Consider the following 24,685-nt stretch of genomic DNA (forward strand, 5'->3'; position numbering starts at 1 on the left):
GGGCCTTGTCACTGACCACTGGTCTAGTGGCTAGAATTCGGTGCTCTCACTGCCATGACCCAATCTTAATCTCTGGCCAGGATCAGAAACCCTGCTTCTAGTCGCTGCAGACCGAGGCCAACCAAGATCAGTGTTGTATAAATATGGAAAAATGTGATGCAATGTATTAATTATCTAAGAGAGGTCAATGCTATAAAAAGTACCTTATTTCTAGCCATTGGATCAATGCCCAAAAATGTTCAAAAGATGCTCTTTGGAGTTCATAATTCATATATAGACAATGGAAACCAATCAATGATTTCATATTTTAAGTACAGATTCAGAGTATACTTTGTATTCTTAAAGAAATTGAGATTGCCCAAAATTCTTTAGAAATTCATAACTAGACTTTAAGACTTCTACCAAAAATGCCCTTCCCATAAGTAGTATGCTACTATAGTAAAATAAATACTGGTTATGTGTCAAAATTCATACGACTGAAGACTCCATCCCAATTTCAAAATTACAAGGTTTACATATGTCTAAATGACCGTGCAGCAAGAGTTTAGGCTCAGAATCCCTGTTCTTCTTAAAGTTGTATATTCTGACAACAGGATTTTTAGGTAGTCACATTTCACAGTAGATTTTAACTCTGTAAAATTTTCCCTCTGCTGAACTTTTAAACTTGCATTTTCTTTAAAGGATTAGTTTTTTCTAGTTTATGTCTATCTTAACACACACATAAAGTTAATTACTAAATTTATACAGTAATAACTTCTAACCTTTGTTAGAAGTATGGAAGAGATTATCCAATAAAGATCACTTAAAATACACCTATTTAAAAATAAACTTATTTTTCGAATCCATTACAATGTTCTCAACAAATGCAGCAGGATAACTGTTCTTAATAGAAATGGTAAAACCATACCAGATTAATGATTCCAAAAAATCCGATAATATATGCAATAGCATTACTGGGAAATTAATGTAAGGACAAGGGAAGCCCACCCAGTGAGCCAGCTAGGATTTCTGGGGTCACCTGTGCCATCCAAATCCATTTGAGTCCCTGCTGCAGGTTGGCAGTTGTTACCCAAGTTTAAACACTCATGGGGACATTGCTGGGTCCCAAGGCATGCTGGTACCTCCGGCACAGTGCAAGCCTTTGGTTGGCAGCAGTTTTCAGGGTCAGTACTATGGTGATGTAAGTGAGGTGTCCATGTCACAAAATTTAAGGAGACACTCACTCTCAAGAGTCCTGCAAGTACTATCTCAGCTTCCCAACACAGGGTTCTGAATGGCTTTGCCTGGCCTAGCCCTTCTTTCTTAGTCTCTCCAACCCAAAGTAGGAACTTACCCTACCCTAACTTCCCACCCCAACAGACCTCATTTGATACTCTGCTGGATGAAGGATGGGAGATAATCACCGATCCTGTTAAATTCAAAATCAGACTTTGTGGGATACGAGATGTTTTACTGTAATTTTTGTCTCCTTCCTCCTAAAGTTTACACATGTTAGGCAGCTAGGCCACTGGTTTTCATTTCTTAAAGAGAAGAATGTAAGTGCAGAAAGCAGCGACACAGAGATTTTCTGTGAGACTTCGGATTTCAGAAGTCAAGTTTTCAAGGAAACTGGAAGAACTTGGGTGATTGACAGTGTGGATTTAGGAGGATATGTGTGATGAGTTAAAAGCAAATTTTTTCCTCCACTCTTACCTTCCCATCTAAACTATATAAATATTTTAAGAATGGAAAAACAAAATGAGGATCAAAAGGAAAGGGAAGGGTCCAGGAATAATGGTCGATCCAGAGAAAGAAGCTCAGTTCCTCAGGCTGGACACAGGGGGAATGACAAAGCCTAGCCAGGTGCGTGGAAATCATGAGCTTGGAGAACCTGTCACCCACTAACTAGATGAAGCCCTGGGAAAAGGTGACTAAACCGTGAAGTTCCCCAAGCCCCTGTGTTGAGAAGGACATTAGAATGATTGTCATGTGTTCGAGAGTGACTTCAAAGTAGAAGAGAGGTGAGGGACAGGAAGGGACCCGGTGAATGGGAATGAAGGATGACTCCACATTCCCCGTGATGGTTATTAGAAGAAAGATGTCATGAAGAATCAGCAGGGCTCAGCTCACCTATCACACTTGCCACCAAATCCCCAGAAACTCATATATTAGCTCAGAGAAATAAGGGGGAGTGGGGGGACAAACAGGGAAAAGAGAATTCTGAAAGTGACAGTGACTAAACTTCTACTCTTAGAGAAGTTCAAACTAAAAATTAAGTTCAGTTATAGGAAAATAAAGGAGGTTTTATTTCCTTCATGCCTGAGTTTCTAGTCTGATATTTGTATTATGTATACAAACCATGTATTTTTCAACTATTGAAGAAGGCATTAAGTTGTAAAGAATCTTGGTTTTGGTTATTTTTTTTAATTCCAGAAACCCCTTCAGGCATTGAGTCTATTTTTGGAAGAAAGCTATTGTCAGCAATCAGGAAAGCAAGCTCAAGCCTGAGAAGCTGTTTTAAACTATGGTGTAAGAAGAGGCCAGTGCAGAATAGGATTGCTTTCTTACTGTGACTCTGGTCAAAAGCTCATTTAATTTTGGAGCTTAAAAATAAAAATTCATATTGTGAATTTGATATGTACCAATATTGGGACCTGCATTCTATGTCAAGTTTAACAGAGCCAAGTAGCTGGGGATCCAAGCTTCCACCTTCCCTTTCTGAATGAGATTGGTTGACTAATAACTTTATTAACTACGTGGATTTCATCTCTTAATAGACATGTAAAATTGAGAGGGAAAAATGGACTCAGCAGATAAGGCAAGCTAGAAGGATAATTTCCAAAGTACAAAAAATAGCCCCATTCGGTAATCGGGTATTAGAGGAAAAGCACACTGATCTCTCCTTCTTTGTAGGAACTCTCCCACTACGCTCCTCTGGTTCTCATCTCACCCATCATAGCACTTCTTGGCTAAATTCTCATCTCTGCCTGCCCTTGCCTGGTGCTCAGTGCCAAGCTGAGCCACAATGGAGCCTGAGGCAAAAGGAAAGAAGTGTGCTTCCATATACACATTTTATATATTTTTTGTATTATTTATATATTTTGTATGATTTTTGTACTATTTACCTTGATTATTGAGTCTTTTGGTGCCTCCTTTACACTCTTCACCTGAGGCCTGTGTCTAACTCCCCTCTCCCTAATCCCTGCCCAAAGTCTAACCTCCATATTCTTCCCACTCCACACACCCTTCCTGGGTAACTCTGCCCACAGGCCTTTAATTACCCACATATATTCTGATTACTCAAAACTCTTCATCTGCATTCCTGACCCCGTTACTGAGCTTCAACCTTTAAACTAAACAGGATGACCCACAGGTACAAGAAACTCAAAAGATCCCAAACTGAATTCACGATTTCTCTCAATTTATCGTATGAACAATTAAGTGTACACATAAAGTCAACTCCCAAGTCATATTTATTTTACCTCCCTGTTATGGACTAAATGTTTGTGTCCATCAAAGTTCACATGCTGAAATCCTAACTCTCACTGTGATGGTATTAGGAGGTGGGGCCTTTGTGAGGCTTTTAGGTTATGAGGGTGGAGCCCTCATGGATGGGATTAGTGCTTATAAAAGAGGCTCCAGAGAGCTCTCTCATCCCTTCTGCCACGTGAGGGCACAGCAAAAAGCCATCTATGAATGAGGAAGCAGGCCCTCACCAGATACTAAATCTTCCGGTGCCTCGATCTTGGACTTCCCAGCCTCCAAAAGTATAAGAAATAAATGTTTGTTGTTTAAGCCACCCAGTCTGTGATATTTTTGTTATAGCAGCCCAAACAGACTAAGACACCTCCTATATATTCAAGCTTATCCTCTCTCCTACATGCTCCCCGCCCCTGGTCTCCATGATTTGTCTTCCAGCCTTGCACATCAGTCCCAGAGACCTGGCCTCCCATCTTTCTCGTTGAACCCATCTTCTACACTGAAAGTTAGACTGATTCCTCTCAAGACAAATCTGACCAACTCATACTGATAATTAAAATTCCTCCAGGGTTCGTTCTTTGAAAGAGGACTATATGTTGATATTTCTGTCTTCTTCTAAAGAATGTGAGACCTTCTTGGCAGGGTCTATATCATGTTCATTTTTATTCCAGAGTGCTAAGCAGCACAATGCCTGGCCCATTGTAAACAGGCAATAAATGTAGAAACAAAGTAGTGACTAAGATGGTGAAGCTCACCCAGGGAAAAAATAAATGATTACCAAAACCTACATATTACTTACTAGAAGAAAAAAGTTCAGTGATTTATTTTTATTTACTTATTTTAAATAGTCTACTTAAAGAGCTCTGGTACCAGACTGCATGGATTCAGCCTCTAGTTCTACCATTTAGTTGTGGACCCTTAGACAGGTTTCTTAAGCTTCCCTCATCTGTGAATGGAGATAAAATATAACACTTACCTCACCAGGGTGGTTCTGAGGCTAAAAAGAGTTACTTCATAGAAAGCATTTTGAAATATACCTGCAGTCAGCAAATTCTTAATATACATTATGGTTTATTTTTATTTGTATTATTTTACTTTGAGCACCTACTACGTGCCATGTGTTTAAAACAAATTAGTTAAAATTCTCAAAACATGTCAAATAATTGGTTGTCTTTAATTGCCTTTCCTTTTTATTTTCACCCAGGGTAAGTTTTCTGATTTGTAACATTTTCTGCTCTTTAAAAATTGCTAACGGAAAATGAGCACAAAATATTTATGTAATTAAGACAGTTCAACATTTTCAAAAATGGCAAAAATAAACAGCAGTTATAGAACACCTGCTTAAAAGATACTGGAAATAACTGTTTCGTGCTTCATTAACCAGTAAAAACACATTTGCCAGTTTAAATTCCCTACTGAATTCAGAATTTCTAATTATTACTAGAATGGTATTAACTTGGCAAGGAAAGAAATTCCTGGGTAAAAAATTTCAGAACTGCCATTCTTAGGGTACTTCTACAGGCCAAAACAGATGCCTATTTTCTAAAAAGCCTATAAACAAATATTTGTTTATTAAAACTAAATGTGATTTAATTTAATAGACAATTTTAGACTACTTATTTTGCATATTTTATTCACCTTTGAGTGGCATTCAATACAGTGCCTAACATACAGTTGCTTCAAGGACCAAAGTGGAAAGAGAGACAGAGAGGACTCTACCCAAATAAACCCAAACCACAGCCCCAATGCAGATATGCTAAGAATGATAAAGCAGTAATTATCTGAGTCAAACCAAAACAGAGAATTGTAAAGCCAAAGCAAAATCATTAGAAAATAAAACAAAATAAACACGAATAAATAAAGCCTTTCTATTTGGTAGTTGGGGAGTTGGTTCAAAACGAGCTCTTTGGCTGCCTTCAGAAATGATGTAAGATTACTGGTCACAAATGTGACCACCACTACAATCTACATTTTCCTTAACTTTAACGTATCTATTTTCTAATCATCTTATTCGTGTTTTTTAAGGAGGCCAGGTAATACACTGGATAGGACACACTAGATTCAGATAACCAGAATTCTAGACACGGCTCCAACACTAAGTAATTTCAATGAGTTTAAGCAAATAATTTAACATTTTCAGCATAGTCAGTAAAATGAGGAAACAGATCAGTATAATGAGGAAACAAATCTGGGCTGTCCATTCACATCATGGTAAAAATCAAATGCAATATGCAAAGGGACTCTGGAAACTGTATATAGCACTATACAAGAAAACATGTGATCCTTATGTCTAGTATGTAAGGACTATGTAAAAGAGGGGTCATATTCATTCAACAGATCTTTAGTGAGCACCAAGGGTTCATGAAGCTGGGGACGCAAAGAAGCCAAGAAGTCTAAAGAGAGCTTGGTAGGGTGGCAGGTTAGAGTTTTAAATAGGGTGGCTGGAGAAGCCCTTGCTGAGGTGACAACTGTACAAAGGAAATTATGCAAACTCCAAGTAAGCTAGAAAACCACTGAACGATTCTGAGCACAGGAATATTAAAAGGATTTCTCCGATGAATTATTATGAAGAGACTCTACCAGGAAAGGGCATAAGCATGGAAACCATTACAAAGCAACTGAAATAATCCAGATGAAAGATAATGATGATGGCTTAGAAAGGTTGGTAGTGGTAGAAGTGGTGAGAAATAATCAGATTCTAGATATATTTGAAGCCAAAAGGATCTTCTACTTAGGTATGGAAGGTGAGAGAAATAACAAAATCAAGGACTCAGTATTTTGCTCTCAGAGAAAGGGTGGATGGACATGACTCCAGGAATAATACATTTTGGAGGTAAGATCATAATTTGGATTTTCAGTATGTGTACACTGAAATGGCGATTAGACATTCAAGTGGAGGTATTCATTAGGCATTTTGTTATAGAGGACTAGAATTTAAGAAAGTGGTCCAGGCAAGAGATATAAATGCAGGAGCCATCTGTCTATACATGGTATTTAAAATGAGGAGACAAAATGTGATCACCAACTTAAGTGAGTCTCTAAAGAAAGAAAGAAAGATCTGAGCCCTGGGCACTCTGATATTTAAGGGTGAGAAGATGAGGAATAACCAACAAATACGCTGAGTGAGAAGGAGATACCAAGAAGGAAAGAAGAACACCAGGGAGTCTAATGTCCTGGAAGTCAAGTGAAAAAAATATTTCAGGAAGAAGAGAGTGACTGCCTATGTCAAGTACTGCTGATACAGGCCACAATTTGCTCTTAATTTAGCAATTTAAAGTTCGTTTTCCCTAAAAGCAAAATTTGAGACAGGGATTTGGGTTCACGTGATTATGGAGTGAGTGTTCTTCAGGAAATACCAATACAAGAGGGGTGAAGCAGGGTAGGAAAAAAAAAAAATGCTGAGCAAGCATTTGTCAGTGATAGTGTCTTGTCTTAGTCAAAGCTACAGGGCAAGGATCTGGAGCACAACTGCCCATAGGAGCTGTCCTTACCTTGAGGCAAGCAGGCTGGCTTCTTCTAAGATACTGTCTTTCTTTTTAGTTCTCAGAAGGTTAATTATGATACGTCTTGCTATGGATTCCTTTGTGTTTCACAGAGGCTTTTGAATCTGTAGATTTACGTCTCTTGTTAAATTTGGGAAGTTTTTAGCTATTATTTCCTTTTGGGGTATTTTTCAGCCTCACCCCGTTTCTTCTCTTCTTGATAGGGGTAGAAGTTCAGTGGTCTCACCACTGACACCACAGAGGGTGACTGGGGTTGTGGGCTGCCTTGGTTACCAGCTAGCTAGTGGGTATGAAAATCCTGACTCCCTACTCTTTCACCCAGCAGAAGGATTGGAGCATCTCATCCTCTCATCATAAGATGGAAGTCTAGGCTCCCACTCGGCCTTTATGAATGCATCAGGATGAGGTCACAATTTTTTTTGTTGTGTTTGGCTAGATTAAAGCAGTTACTGTCGAAAAGTCTTCTGTTGCTAGACTGTTCCTTTCCTGGTATTTTGGCTAGAGAGAGCAGACTTTGTTGAGATCTGTGTACGTGTGTGTGTGTATGTGTGTGTGTGTGTGTGTGTGTGTGTGCATGTGCGTGTGTGTGTGTGTATCAGTTAGCATTTCTGGTTTTCCAATTTCTTCAGCTCCAAGGCAGAAAAAAGAAAACCCAGGGAACTCATCACTGTGTCATGTTTCAGGTCCATATCCCTAGCTGGCTGGCCTTCTCTTCACTTTTCAGAATCTTCTTATGCTTGTTTTACCTATAAGGCTTTTTAGTTTAGATGAGTGATTATAAAACTCAAGTATGAAAACTTATCAATTCAAAATAAATCATATCTTGTGGTGATACTTTTATTCATGCACAAAGAGAATAATAATGAAAAGGAAAAAAATGCATTCTTTAATTACACTGAGGATAACTTTCAACTCTAGCTCCATATTTCCCCTTGGGAATATTATTTCACTGTTCTTTATTAATCCAGTGTATCACATAGAGTTTTCAAAATGGTTTACATCCAGAGCAATATATCTGCTGTTAGAAATTGAGATTATTTTAACATATATTTAAAGCTTTTATTTTTCCTCTAACACTTGCTCATTATAGAAAATTTGAAATATACAAAAGTGCTAAGAAAACAAATATAATTACTATTAACATTTCATTATTTTTTTCTTTTTTTCTTTGTGAATATGTATATAAGTGTGGTTATGTAAAAGTGCATACAATCATTCTTAAATACAGTGCTGTTTCGTGCCTTGTTCATATAATATAGATTGTAAGTATTTTTTCAGATTATTAATTATTTCAAAAGTAATTTTAATGGTTGCACAATTTACCACTGAATAGATCGGCCCTAATTTACTTAACCATAACCCAATGGTTGGAATTCAGTAGGTTTTTTCCCCCAGATTTTTCTCTACAAATAATGTTGGGATGATCTTCTTTCTATTTAATTATTTACCTACATTCCTAATTCTTTCCTTAGGATAGTTTACTAGGAGATGAATTACTGGGTGTAAGTGTTTGATAATTTAAAGGTATTATTATGGACTGAACTGTATGTATATCCCCTCAAATTAATTTATTGAAGTCCTAACCCCCAGTAACTTAGAATGTAACTGTATTTGGACAAATTTGGAGACAGCCTTTAAAAAGGTAATTAAAATGAGGTCATCAGAGTGGATCTTATCTGAGATATTGGTGTCATTGTAAGAGGAAATTTGGACAAGTACAGAGTGAAGACCATGTGAAGACACAGAGAAAAGACAGCCAGCTGCAATCCAGAGAGAGGCCTCAGAATAAATCGCCCCTGCTGACACCCTGATCTCAGATTCCTAGCCTCCAGAGCACTGAGAAAATAAACTGTTCTTTAGGCCACCCAGTCTGTGGTACTTCGTTATGGCAGCCCTAGCAAACTAACACAGGTATTAACAAATATTGTCAAATATATTGCCAAAGATACTGTCAAATTGCTTTTCTAGGAATTTGTGCCAATATATATTTAATAGAGAAAAACACTTCTCACTGTATCTTTGCCAATTACAAAAAATAGGATAATATTGGACTGGCCAAAAAGTTTGTCCGAGTTTTCTGTTAACACGTTATGGAAAAACCCAAATGAACTTTTTGGCCAACCCAATATACACCACTCAGTTTACAGGCTAACATTGTGGAATGAAAATGCTGATTTTTATAAAATAACAATAACAATAATAATAATAGAGAAAGCCTCTCTTTCTAAATAAACAGTTTAATAATCTATAAAGGGGACGTTAGAGAATTTATCTAATTTAATCTAATTTATCTGGATCACATTTAAAATGAGAGAGTTAGACTTGATAATCTTTAAAGGCATTCTAAGTTTGAAAATTATGTGATTCTTTTTTCAGTGTCCTTCAATTGTTCACATCATTATACAGGAACATGACTGATAGTTGATCTATTCCTCGATCTAATTTGGACCACATTAGTGTCCTTCCAGAGACCTCTACTAGAAATGTCATAGTAGAATGCAAAGCTCACAGAGCCGGAGCAAGGAAAACTGAATTTCAAATCCAGATCTGCTAGTAAGTGGCTGTGTTATCATCTCAAGTCATGTTGTTTCTCCGTATTTCTATTTCTTTTTTTACTCAAAAAACTTTGCTGGTTGGTCAGTGACAGAAAGATTAAATATCAGATAAAAACAAATGCACATGAGCACATACCCTCAATTCCTATCCTCAAAGAGTTTATATGTAGGAAAGAAGTGCATAAAAATAAATTAAAATCATTGTATTAAATAGAACATATACACAAGGTACCAAAAGAGCTAATGTTAAATAAGCTAATACTATTAATTAGCTCACTAGTTACTTTGAGAAAATTAATTTTGGAGAAATTAATTTTGGGAAAGCAGGTAAAAAGGAAATTGCTTTCCCAAACTTAAAGATTTATACCTCCTAAGACAGCATTTTAAAATTGCCTTCAAGGTTGTACTTAATCCTCATTTATGGCCTAACAATCCCAACCCAGTAATCATTTCATGGGCCCAATTAAATAACATTCTAGCAACCAGATCTCAGATTTTTGCACCTATACCTCACCTGGAACTATGAGATGCTCATATTGAATACCTAATGTTCAAATATTCCCCCAAAGCATATTTTATAACAGTTTGTATACATTAGTATACCCTTGTTCAACTGAATTATATTTATAACTTTGAAACTCTTCTGTATCATTGTGTCATTACAAAATGATTTTAAGAGGTTTTTACAGATTTTTAAGAAAATAAATTTTGGCACCAAACTAAATTTATGATTTTAAACTATTTCAATAGATTTTTAAGCATCAAAATTAAACACACTTTTCAGATTATTCAAATATAAAATATTTAAAATAAGAAAAATATCACAGCTGTACTTTACACATATTTAATTATGTTTCTAACTACGTATAAAATCTGGTCTTACAGTGTGTAGAATGAGATAATTTTCAGCATGAACTCATGTATCAGTGGTACTTACAAAGCAGTTCTTATCAGGATTTCTTTTCCAATGTTTCTTGGCTAATTTCTTGGCCAAAGTGGAATGCAGAGTTGCATGAGATTGTGTTCGAGGATTTAAAGCCAGGATACTCTGAAGACAGTATAAACAAAGCATAAGCATGTGTAAATATGTTGGCATTTTAAAAAATCAAATTTTATTTTAAGATTCCCCACACATACCCCAAAGACATATATTAAAAATGTTGTTTTTCCCTTCTACTATTGTAATTCCACAACAAACTTATCTAAAGTAATCATTTACTAGGTGATATCCCAGCTGACTTTATAAAAATATTTATTAATGATAATATGGAGTTCAAAAACATGTGAAATATAACAAATAACTCTTTAAGATAAATTTTATAATTAGTATTCTTACATGAGAATGAAAAGAGAGGCACTTCATTCCAGATTTGATTTAAAGTAGTAATAATACTCTCTACTTTAAGTTTTTAGAGTTTTACCAATTGCTTTCAAACGTATTATTTAATTTAACTTACAAACAGCTACTATTATCCCAAAATCTTGGATGATCAAATAAACTGAGGCTGGTTAAGTAACCTGTTCAAGATCTCACAATTAATATGTGGAAGGGAATGAATCAGAACTCAGTTCTTCTGAGTGTTGGGCTTACATTTGAATTCATCCAAAGATGAAATCTATATATTTTACTGTGACTTTGTGAGGTATAAAGTAGAAGAGAAAACCTTTCTAACCACACATGTAAAGCAGCACCTGAGTAACTGAATAAAAAATGAATTCCAAAGCCCTGTCTTAAGCAATGTTTTAAAACATAACCACTGGGCTTCCCTGGTGGCGCAGTGGTTGTGAGTCTGCCTGTCGATGCAGGGAACACGGGTTCGTGCCCCGGTCCGGGAAGATCCCACATGCCGCGGAGCGGCTAGGTCCGTGAGCCATGGCCGCTGAGCCTGCGCGTCCGGAGCCTGTGCTCCGCAACGGGAGAGGCCACAACAGTGAAAGGCCCACGTACCGCAAAAAAAAAAAAAAAAAAAAAAAAAAACATAACCACTAGGAGTCTTCCAGAACAATCACATGAAGACCTCTGCAGATCAACTCCCCAGCAGAACAATATAACTGATAAAAATTAGTAAAATTAAGAAGCCTTTGAAATCTCCAGAAATTGTCGTAAAGCCAAAGAGCAAATGAAGGAACATTTATTCAGGAAAAATCTACTGAAACTTGGTAAGAATGGCGAGGGTGTGTGGCATTCGAAGTGCAGTCTGCCCCCAGCCTCCACGTTCCCAGTTCAGCCTGACAGAAATTCTACCTCAGGTGAGTACAGCCAAGAACACAGAGCTCCCTCCGCCCCCAGCCTCTAGCTGAGGCTGTGGTGTCTCCCAGAGAGAGGCAGGACATTAACATTTCTCATCCCCTCTCCCTACTCTACCAGCTATGCAGCAACTAAATGCCAAAAGTGCAGCTGAGAAGTCAGGAGCTCCTTTGCTTCACCCAGCCCCCACTCATAGAGCAGAGGCTCTACTTCAGAAGCAAACATACCAGTAACAATGGGGTTCTGATCACCATCATCTCAGCTCGCTCATGGTTTAGAGTTAGCAAACCAAGAGAAGCAAACTGAGATCAGAGGTTACCGCCTATACCAGGGCCCTGCTCATAAAAGCAGGAGTGTCACTCTGTGAGAAGCAGGCCACTGTAACCACACCTAGATCTGGAGCTGTGGCTCAGAGATTTTTCCCAGAGAAAGAGGCAGGCCATAAGAACAGACGGCTCTCCCCAGAAGAACTGACTTTATTTGAATTAATACATAGGAAGTTCAAGCCTAAGGGTAGTCTCAAAAACAATAAAGATTTTGATGCCAAACAATTAAGACAAAACTGGTAGCTTCATGAGAGCAATAAAGTAAGGCATAAGGCAGACAGTTTACCAGAAAGAAATAGCTAACAGCTCCTGCAGGGCCACAGCAAGCCGCAAAGACTCACCTGAAAGCTACCCCAGCAAAGGGGCCCAAATTTAACTGAATCACACTGTGGAGCAATTTATATGCCAGGGCATTGTCAAAAACAGCAGAGCAATCAACTAGCAATCAATAGAGACTAAGAGCTGGCTGTGATACCAACAGAGGTGGATAGTTTAACAAAGAGATCCAAAGAGAAGACACAGAGTCCCACTAAAACCCCTGTCATCCCAGAGTTACTAGGCACACACCCACGACTTCACCCTACATGAGTGCTATCTGAGGTTCACACCTTGGGGGAAATAGACTTCCCTAAAGTAGTACACCAAATCACTAAACAAATATGCAAACAACAACAAGCCCCCATCCCTGGGGTGGGGGAGAAGGAAATTAGTATCCTGAATTGCTATATTATCTGAAATGTTCAGCTTTTAATAAAAAAAAAAATTACAAGACATTCAAAGAAGCAGGATTATGTGATCCATGCAAGAAAAAAAGCAGATAACAGAAATTGCCTTTCAGAGGTTCCAGGTATAAGATTTAATAAAAACTTCAAAGCAGCCATTATAAGGAAGGTATAGTAACAATATCTCATCAAACAGAATATTCATACAGAGATAGAAATTATTTTTAAAATTATGGAGATAATAAACTACAATAACTGAAATGAAAAATTTGCTAGAGGGGCTCAGTAGTATATTTTAACTTGCAGAAGAAAGAATCAGCAAATTTTAAGAGAACTCAAGAGAGATTATGCAATCCAACAAACAAAGAGAAAAAATATTTTTTTTTAATTAACAGAGCCTTAAAGATATGTGGTACAAAAAAAAAAAAGATATGTGGTACACCATTAAGTACCCCAAAATATTGTAGCAGGATATCAGGAGAGGAAAGAAAGGAGGAGAAAAAAATATAAGGAGAAAAATGACTAAAATTTTGATTTTAAAAAAAGACAGAAAAAACATTAAAGTATATATCCAATAAACTCAAGAAATTTGAAGTAGGATAAATGCAAAAAGATCCACACATAGGAACATTGGTAAAAATGCTAAAAGTCAACACCAAAGAGAAAATCTTGAAAGCAGCAAAAGAAAAATACTCATATGTACAAGGGAACTCCAATAAGTTTAATGGTTGACTTCTCATCAGGAACAATAAATGTCTGAAAGTAGTAGGATAACATTTACAAGGTACTAAAAGAAAAAAATTGTCAACCAAGAATCCTATACTGAAGGCAGAAGAACAAAAAGGAAATAGATTTGAAGTATACTGTAAACCAACTAGACCTAATAGATATCTATAACCACACTCCACCCAACAACAGAATATACATTCTTCTCAAGTGTACACAAAACATTCTCTATGACAGACCAGATGCTAGGCCATAAAACAAGCCTTAATAAATTTTAAAGGATTAAAATCATACAAAGTAGTTCTCCAACCACAATGGAATGGAAACAGATATCAATAACAGAAAGAAATCTGGGAAATTCACAAACAGCTTACATGCACATAGTAAACATTGTGCTGAGAGGAGTCAGTTACAAAATACCACATATTGTATGATTCTATTTATACACAATGTCCAAAATAGGCAAAGCTATAGAGACAGAAAGTAGACTGTGGCTGCCAGGGGCTGGGGGGATTAGGGCAAATGCAACATTACTGCTAAAGGGTATATGGTTTCTTTGGGGATGATGAAAATTGATTGTGGTGATAGCAGCACAGCTATGAATACACTAAAAGCCTTTGAATTCTACACTTTATACAGGTAAATTGTACAGTATGTGAATTACATCTCAATAAGGCTGTTACCAAATAATAATAATAAACACATATTCTACATTCAGTGTATTTCACTGTATACTGCATTCATTCTAATAAACATCAATTGGGACTTATTTTATTATCCCAGTATAAATGAAGATTACTTTTAATAATTGCTATATATGATATACATGATATTTCTTCAATCTATCAATTTAGATGTCTGTGTTCTGGACAACAAACGAACAATAGAGCTATGAGTTTTAAACTCATAGTGTATTCCTTATGATGAAATAATGCCAAAGCAACCTAGTAATAAGAGCCAACATTAGAAAACATAAGTGGGCTCCCCTGGCGGCACAGTGGTTAAGAATCCACCTGCCAATGCAGGGGACACGGGTTCGAGCCCTGGTCTGGGAAGATCCCACATGCCGTGCAGCAACTACGCTCGTGCGCCACAACTACTGAGTCTGCACTCTAGAGCCCACGAGCCACCACTACTGAGCTCACGTGCCACAACTACTGAAGCCCGTGCACCTAGAGCCCATGCTCCGCAACAAGAGAAGCCACCACAATGAGAAGCCCGCTCACCGCAACTAGAGAAAGCCCACTAGCAGCAGCAAAGACCCAATACAGCCAAAAATAAATAAATTTATTTTAAAAAAAGAAAGAAAACATAAGTAATCTCATTTTTATACAAAAAAAGTTGAAAACACTTCCTTATTATAAAATAGATGCAGTTTTGTTTTAGTTATTCAACCTGAACCATTACTAATCTCACACATTAATTCAAACTGATAAATAAAAAGATGACATTTTTTAAAGGTAGTTATTGTGGCCAACATTTAAAGGAAAAAAAAAAAAAACTGGGTAATATGCAAGAAAGATGGCTGTATTTCATTTAGTTTTTACTTCCACAATCCATACTGTGATAAATGATTATGTTTATCTATGTCGGCACAGTAATGTAACTTTGAGAATAAATATTCTGAATGCAATTTATTGGCTGCTTATCACAGTAACTTTTCTTTTACACAGCATAAGTAGAAAGTATAACACAACATGAAATATTGGGTTAACCTTTTGCAAAAAGGCAGTGAGTTGAATTCAATGGATCTTGGCTAAAAATAAATTGGATTGTGGAGAATGGTTACCAAGGATTTGACTTAATAATATCCCAAATGAAAAGTGATATAAAATAAAAATACAAGACACGAGTGGTTGAGAGCTGTTAAAAACAATTTTCCAAAGCAAGACTTTTTAAAACTAAAAGTCAATATCATCAATAACTAAGCAGCTGGCAGAATAATACAGGAGAGTTCTAAATTGTGTTCTTCCTAAGAAATGACCAAAGCCAGGTCCTAAAAGGGTCACAGGGTCCCCTCCCTGGATAAATTGAGCACTGTAAGAGGCCCATTAACCCTTTCAGATATAAGGCATACTGCTTATAAAGGGAGATTTTCTCCCATGCAAAGAATTTGGCCTTTGGCTTTCCCATTTTCAGTAACACGATAAAAATGTACTGGTGATTCTAAAGACAAAAGAACAGAATTTGAGAAAATTCCATTGTACTAATTTTATTTAGGTTAAGAAACGATAGAATATGATCCAGAGACAGATTTACACATGAGATCAAGTCAGAGGCATGTGTTGTCACTGTGCTGTCTGTCAGTGCTATTCTGGGAAGCAGCTGGAATGCCACAACACAAAAACTAGAATTCTGCATCTGAGGAGCATCCTTCTGTACTGCCATAGAGAACACAAAGAGGAGCCCATATTGACTACAATAACAGGCCCTCACTTCACAAATAAAAGCATTAAGTCTTAGCCCAAAAATACTGGAACTGAGTACTGAGAGCTTGAATTCCAATTGCAGAAAACCACTTGGCCAACATATTCTCTTTCTAAACACACAGCTTTGTTTTATATCACAATATCGATTATTCAAACATAATGCACCATTAAGCTCCCTTCATCCTTTGCATTTTAAATTATAAGCAAATGTTTCCTCTTCAGTACTGGTCATTGCTTACTGACCCATTAACATAATACACATACACTGACATTTCTGATTTACAGGCTGAACTTAATGAGTTAGATTTTGTCTTATTTAAATTATGTTTAAATTTTGTCTCTGGTAACTTATCCTGAGGTCTCTATAATGGTCTCCTACTTTCCATTGAATCATGTCAAAAATAAATAAAATTTAAAACATGCTTTTCTCATTTTTTCATAATTCGGTATAACTATCTTGATTTCAGCAAAACATTGTATTGTGCTGTCATTCTTTTCCTCTATAAATATTCTCAGCTAACAGAAAAACAGAAACAACTATTGCTTAATGATTTTGCTAAGTATCTCTTGCTTCATCCAGGTAACAATCTAACAAATGTTCATCAATGGAGAACTGAACTTTTCAGTATTCATTTGCTTAACAGTCTCTTGCTTACAGGCCCCAATCTCAGCCAATTACCCTACTCTTTCCTATGTCTATCACTAGTCATAGTATAAGGCAAGTTTAAGTAACTTAGGAATTTACAAAGGTGTCTTTGGCTCTTGGATAAGCTCAGAACTCCAGCTGGGTTGGGAGCTGAAGAGGAGAGAATGCAGCCTCCATTTTGCACCTTGCACCCACACTTGAGATATAAATAACCTTGAAGTTTGAAAACCTTGGAAATCCATGGTAATCTGTCCCGGTCAAGAAATCTAATTATTCTTAATGCACTTTCATTCCTTGTCCAGGCTCAGATTTCTTTTCCTTTAGGTTGGACTACCTTTCCAAATAACTTATCTTCCATATTTTCCATTTTACTAGCTCTATTCAAAGAACATTTTTTCCTTTATGCACAATGACTAACTCACTACAGTTAATACATAATTGATGAAGGATGAAGTCTCTAACAGTCCTAAATTTTACAACTTTCATTGTATTAAATATCTACTAAGCAATATGCATAGTGTTTCAGATTAAATTTGGGCTTAGATTTTAGCTCTACTATTTTTGCTGGTTATTTAAACTCTCAGTCCCTCTACTTCTTCAACTATAGAATGGTCATTAGTAATAGTACCTACCCCATAGGGTTGTTTTGAGGATTAAATAAAATGACATATAAAACTTAGAATGGTGCGTGCAGAAAGTGCTTAATACATGTTATCAATTAGTATATGATGGGACTAGATTTTAGACTCCACTCAACCCATTTATATTCATATTTTATATTGTTAATTTTGAATACATATGTATATATGAATCATACAGGAATATAGAAACAGATGAAGGCAACAGGTGAAAAGGTAACTATAAATGAGACAGTAAGTAGAGATATATCCCAGGTGAAAACAAATCATTGGTCTCTGAACTTATCTTTGCCCTAAGTCTGCAATTTCAAAGGCACATTGCCTGAAAATGCAATATGCTCTTCACAAATTAGAATGGAAGGGTCATGAAATTCAATTACAGATTTTTAAAATCCAGTACATGTATATAGCAATGTAGATATCATTTTATAATACATACAACTCTATATAACTCATGGACCTTTGGCTGCAACATGTTTAGGTGAACTCATATTACATTTCCTTTCCAAGAAAGACAGGGCAAGTCAAAAGTGATGAATTTATAAAACATCAAAAAACTCATCAACTGGAAGTGAATGAACCCCTTCAGAAATGCTAGTCATTCTGGGACTTCCATGCCTGGGAAATTTGATCTATTTCTACTGAACCAATAGTTAATACAAATAAAATAGTTTACGTATCTTAAAACACTGCATTCATCATGTCACTCTCCTATTCAACAAGCAAAGGTCTGCCACGTGAAGCTGCTGTCTGCCTTTGCAGGGTCCAGTATGCACTCTTCTTCACTTACAGAATACACACCACACATTAGGCACCTAAGTGCTTCCTAATTGAAAAACGTCTTTTAATGTCTTTCAGAAAAGATTAAGAATTCAAACACAGGATTCATAACTTATACATCTGATATTAATCTCATAATTCTTAATACAGAACAGAGCATAACAAAGGTGGTGACTGATTCTGACTTAGACACTGTATTAGTCAGCTTGGGCTGCTATAAAAGAATCTCATAGACATTTCTTTCTCACAGTTCCGAGAAGGCCCTGTCTCTAAATACTATCACATTGAGAGTTAGGGCTTCAACACATAAAATTTAAGGGGGACACAAACATTCAGTCCATAACAGCCATGGAAAGGATTCTACTATCTGTGGAACTATGCAAATGTTAACTTGGGCATTAACTTAAAAGATATTTTTCTCTTAAGATTGCAGTGGTACTACATTGAGTCTACACTTCTATTTTATCAAGAAGAAACTTCAGAATAAACAAAAGAGATATTACATGGTATTGCTTAAATTTTAATAAAAACAATATTGACAAAGAAATTAATACTAGCCATTAATTATGTATCTTCCTTTATTCCTTTAACCATTTGAATAGCATATATACCTAGTTATGTACTGTTTATATATTTTCATAACAGGAATTGAAAACAAAGTGTCACATGCAAACCCTTATAAAGTGGTATCAAAAAAAATAAAATAAAATAGATAAAGTGGTATCAAAAATATAAAAAAGATGAGAACCTGTACTATACCCATTTTATTTAAAAATTTCACTACTTTATAAACTATTTTCTATTTAATATAATTTAATATATTATTGCAAAGTATCTCTGCATTATATATTTAAATAAAAAACAATATTTGGAAAAGGCATAACTATAAAAACTCATGCTAAAATAGTATCTTACATTCTCAAGAGTTGCATATATATATATGAATGTATACACAGAAACTCAAGATAAAATTATACACGAAGAGAATTAAAGAGAATTATTACATTACCAAAAAATATTCACCAGTTCACTGATAATTAAGAAAATTCATATTCTAGAATTTATACTTTTTATATTCAAGAAAAATTAGTAACTTTATCTTAAAACTTGCTTTACAGAAGTTTTTTGGCCTCAAAAATCAGCCTTTGAGAGTCTTTTTAAGTAATATGAAAACTATTACAATTTACCTTTAATCTATTAACTTTTGTGTATAAGATACATTGTTTCTCAAAAGAGCTGTGTTTACAAGACTAAAGGTCATTTTAGTTCAAGAGAGGCTAAGTGTACGCCAGCATGCTAAAAATAAAGCAATACTGGAGAGCAAATGGAAAAGCTAGAAAACAAGATTTAAGGGGAAAGAAGAGAGTAGGACCTTGGCTGAGTTTAGATTTTTTTTTTAATTAACTAAATTGAGCAAGCAGCATGATTTCCAGGTTCACAAAATCGTAATAAATCAAGGATTGACTAGTTGCCCTTCATTTATATGGTTAATAGCTAAAAGGAAACATATATGGGCTAGCAAGTGATTTATATCAGAAATAAAAACTAAAATTATTTTTAAGTGATCTATTAATTTCTTGATTTTATTAACATGAAGAATTATCATAAGATACATTTTCTTTTTGCCACCAGGAAGAGATCCACACCTGTGCAGAGACTAACCTACTTTCTTCCTTTTTTCCGCCCCACCATCCACTAGTCTATCCCCACAGCTGTGCTTGCTTAACAAAAACTAAGGCAAAACCTTTGAACCAGCCCCAGCCAGAAAGCGCCAAGACGGTCAACCGCCCTGAACCGGTTCCAGCCCAACCACGAGGGCGGCGCCTGTGCAGACGAGAACCAAAGTGTCCATAAGTTGTCTTTGCCTCATTACCATGCTAAGATCTCCATCCAAAGAGGGGGCTTGCACTTTGCGAGACACAGTTTGTGCTGCATGCAAAGGAGCCCAAAGGACTACTCATGCTCTGGTTGCTTCTGGAAATTGCTGCCCCTTTCCCAAAGTCTGATGGCGTACTCACCTGTTACCCCTTAAAAGTTTCTCGCCTCCCTCCCTGAGGGAGAAGGGTTCAGTAGAACACAGAGCTTTCCCTTCCTCATTCCTTAATCAATAAAGTTTCTCGCTCTGCTTTGCCGAACCTGCTCCCCTTCAATTGGTGCAAGCAGCACCAGGCAAGAAAAGGACCCAACTGGGATCCACCCGATCCAGGAGGGGGTCAGTAAGAATTTGAGAAGGATAAGTGTGAGGCAAGGATGTGGTGAGTTTGGGAGTTGAACTATTTAAAATCAAGAAAATGCAACTTTTGAAAACTTTTTTTGTATTATGCTATAAGCTTTAGTTTACTTCTCAACTCTCCATGACTTTTATGCCGTATTCAATACTGTTGATTTGCTCTTCTATCCAGAAATACATCGTCTTTGGTTTCTCTGGTATCAGAGTTTTAAGGCCTCTCTTTCTATTCACTACCTTTACTTCTGTGACTTCCATTGTCCTCTTGACCACAATTAAGGGTCCTTGGACCTCTTCTGAATGCCCCTTTATTAATGATTTCTGCAGCTGAGTCTTATATCTATATTCCAAACCCTGAGATCTCTCTCTGTCTTGATCTACAGTTATCTACTTCACTGGATGCCAAATAACCCACTTGCATGTTCCATCATTATCTCAATTTCTTCACATCAAAAAACAATGTATTGTCTTTTTCACCCAACTTTTTAACTCCACTTGACTTCTGTCAATAATACCACCACTTCTCCAGTAAATTGAACTTCACATGTGGTCAATCTATAACTACTGTTTCTTTTGTTCCTTAAACCCACACAATGCCAATGTCATTTACATCTGGCCCATCCTCTCTGTATTTCCTATTTCTACAAACTATTGCAGATCCTATTATAGTACACTTGGATCATGATATACTACTACTCTCCCAATTAAACTATTCACCTCAATTCTGTACTTTCTCTCTTTCCTATATAACAGACATCCTACACACATATAAATGCACGTGCACACACACATATACACACCACAAAGCTTAAATGTCTCCCCATTACATACATAATGCCAATAAAACTATCACCCTGCTATTCAATCTGGTACCCACACATAGACACACCACAAGGCTTCAATGTCTCCCTGTTACCTACCTAATGCCAATAAAAATTATCACTTTGCTATTCAATCTGGTACCACCTACCACTCCAACCTACTTCCACTCTCACCTATTTGTTGTTTATTGAGTCTGTGTACAATCCTACCTCCACACTTCTGCTCACATCACTTCCTGTCTAGGATGCAGCCACTTTATGTTAGTGTAAATGCTAACTTTCCTTTAAGAACTAAGAACTATTTCCTCCAAAAATTAAGAAGAACTGTCCCTCCCTCTATTTAGATCATATCCATGAACTTCTAGATAACCTACTGCCACTGTCATTGGACACATCAGATAGGATATCAATTATCAATATATATGCCCTCTCATCAAACTGTTCAGTAAAACCCTCAAAAGCAATGATATAGTTTATATATCCTCCTGTCCTCAAAACCAAGCATAATTTTTCATTAGTAAAATTATGCAAAAAATGGTTAATAAGAAAAGTTCTTTAGCAAAACAGTCATAAAAAGCAGCAAGAAACTTCCACTGGAAAATGAACTTTAATGCTGGCAAAACAAACAAAATTTTGTTTTCTTAGTGTTCATTCTATTGCAGAGGACAAAAAACACCATTCAGTATCTGTCAGCACTTACAAAGATATTTAAGCCATATAATCATTAACTACTCCAAAATGGGAGGTCAGTGTTTTCCTACTTTCATTGGAAGGTTTAATCACTTGCTGAAGCAGCAGTGACACTTTGAACTGAACCTTGCAATCTGTGGTAATATAACACCAGCAAAAAGTTCTGACAAGAAAACAAATGAATTATTTGTTATCCACTTTGAACATGTTCTAGGGTCAAAATTTTGAATTTTATTACACAACACAGACATCTCCAACATATGATAGATGTGGTCCCTACGACAAAAGAAGATGCAGACCACTGGACGAAGTAGACACAAAAAAAGAAAAATAGGGGCTTCCCTGGTGGCGCAGTGGTTGAGATTCCACCTGCCGATGCAGGGGACACGGGTTCGTGCCCCGGTTCGGGAAGATCCCACATGCCGCGGAGCGGCTGGGCCCGTGAGCCATGGCCGCTGAGCCTGCGCGTCCGGAGCCTGTGCTCCGCAACGGGAGAGACCACAGCAGTGAGAGGCCCGCATACCGCAAAAATAAATAAATAAATAAATAAAGTGGTCTAAGTATGTTCATAGAGCAATGCATGGTGCTAAGTCAGCCCAGAAGGTGAGTCTAGGAAAGGCTAGATTTGAAGTGTATTTTTTAAGGGTTTCCCTTGTAATCTTTAAAATAAAAAGGAGATCCTCTTAAAAGAAAGTATGACTTGTTGTTTATTAAAAAAAACCTGGAAAATACCTGGCAAGAAGAGAAAAGCTAAATTACAGTCTGTCTACAGTTGAGTAATATACATACTTATTATAAATTGTTTAAAAAAATACTGATTGGAGAAAATATTATGAAAAGGTTTTAAAAGGAGGAAAAATCAAATTTATATATGAAATAAGATCAGTTCCATGAGAAAGATATAATTTTGTGTATTAGATAACTATTTTAATTAATATAAAATGCATGCATATAATTACTATCTAAGCCCTTTCTCTTACGTGATATCTTGTATTCTTAATGACCTTTGTTTGAGTGCCTAAGAGAATGATCTCCATTTATTATAAAAAGTAGTATTAGCTAATGGAAAATATGCAGTATGAAGTCAGATCAAGGTATCTCAATTCTTTAACAAACATGATCTAGCAATTCCAACTAGGGGCATAAATATCTCACTTTAAATACTTTGGATTTAAACCTAAATTAAGATATGAAGAAATGAAGCCTCTTTTACTACTCTTCCGTTGTGATTAAATACTACTTGACCTAAACTGGTTTCCTTTCAGGAATAAATAAAATTAAACTCTCTGCATCTTCTCAGGGTCTCTAGGATTCAGTACATTAGAGTTGGAATGGACTTTAGATATTAAGATTTTATTTCCCATCCTAACTCAGAAATCTTATTCCAAACACTTATTAAACTATATCAATCAAATTTATCAAAGAAATATGACAAAGCATTAATCTATAACATATACAAGGCTCACACAAAGTATTAAGGAAACAAGAAAATGCTAAAAGATAAATACAAAAAGGGCATAAACACTTCACAGAGGAATGCATGTATATTTCCAGTTAAAAAATGTTCAGCCACCCACTGGGTCTTCATTGAAGTAATTTTCTGCTCCTACCACTACTAGAAAAGCTCCTGTCAACTCTCTGATGATGAACAAGTTGCCCATTATTTCTCTTTGTGCTATTGTTGTCACACATTTCACTTTTTTTTTCATATTTTTCACCTTTTTTTAACTTTTCAAGTAATTTTTATAATAGCTTTATTGAGATATAATTCACTTACCACACAGTTTACCCATTTAAAGTATACAATTTAATGGCTTTTAGTACATTCACAGAGTTGTGTAACCATCATCATAAACAATTTTAGAACACTGCATCAATTCCCCCTCCCCCCAAAAATCCATACCCATTAGTAGTCACTTTCCATTTACCCCAAACTCCCAGATTCAGGCAATCATTAATCTACTTCCTGACTACAGATTTGTCTGTTCTTTTTTCCCAGCTTCACTGCAGTATAATTGAGAGATTATAAAATTAGATATGTATTTAAGGTATACAATGTTGTTCTAATATACATATACATCATGAAATGTTACCACAATCGAGCTAATCAAAATACCCATCCCCTTACAATTACCTTTTGTGTGTGGGGGCGGGGGGAAGAACATTTTAGGTCTACTCTCAGTAAATGTCAAGTAATACAGTACTATTAACTATGGTCACCACACTGTCCGTATCAGATTTCTAGAACATGTTCACTCTGCATAACTGAAACTTCGTACCCTTCGACAATCATCTCTCCATTTCCCCCACCTCCCAGCCCCTATTTTTGCCTTTCTGTGCCCAGCTTATTTCACTTAGCACAATGTCCTCCAGGTTCATCCATGACATTGCAAATGAGAGAATTTCCTTCGTTTTTATGGCTGAATATTCCTCTGTGTGTGTGTGTGTGTGTGTGTGTGTGTGTGTACTCCATTTTAGTTATTTACTCATCCACTGATGGACACTTGAGTTGTTTCTGTATCTTGACTATTATGACTAGTGCTGCGATGAACATTCCCGGGAGTGCAAGTATCTTCTCTTCTGATACTGATTTCTGTTCTTTGAATAAATACCCAGAAGTGGGATTGCTGATCATGTGGTAGTTCCATTTTTAATTTTTTGTGGAAATTTCACACTGTTTTCCATAACTGCTGTACCAATTTACAGTCCCTACAACAGTGCACAAGAGTTCCTTTTTCTCCACATTCTCGCCAGCACTCATTATCTTTCGTCTTTCTGATAACAGCCCTAACAGTGTGAGGTAGGCTCTCACTGTGGTTTTAATTTTCATTTCACTGATGAATAGAGGTGTTGAACACCTTTTCATATACCTATTAGCCATTTGTATGACTTCTTTGAGAAACGTCTATTTGCAT

General features: G+C 36.3%; 1 protein-coding gene across 1 annotated transcript in view; it reads right to left on the reverse strand.

The window, feature by feature from the left end:
• The window catches only part of DPYD (dihydropyrimidine dehydrogenase), an 806,187-nt gene that overhangs the window by 756,830 nt on the left and 24,672 nt on the right, over positions 1-24,685 (reverse strand). The window contains exon 2 of the mRNA XM_067726990.1: positions 10,455-10,565. Coding sequence (XP_067583091.1) covers positions 10,455-10,565 — 111 coding nt within the window. The remainder of the gene's footprint in view (positions 1-10,454; positions 10,566-24,685) is intronic.

This window comes from Pseudorca crassidens, chromosome 2 (genome assembly GCF_039906515.1).
Source record: "Pseudorca crassidens isolate mPseCra1 chromosome 2, mPseCra1.hap1, whole genome shotgun sequence".
Taxonomy (NCBI): domain Eukaryota; kingdom Metazoa; phylum Chordata; class Mammalia; order Artiodactyla; family Delphinidae; genus Pseudorca; species Pseudorca crassidens.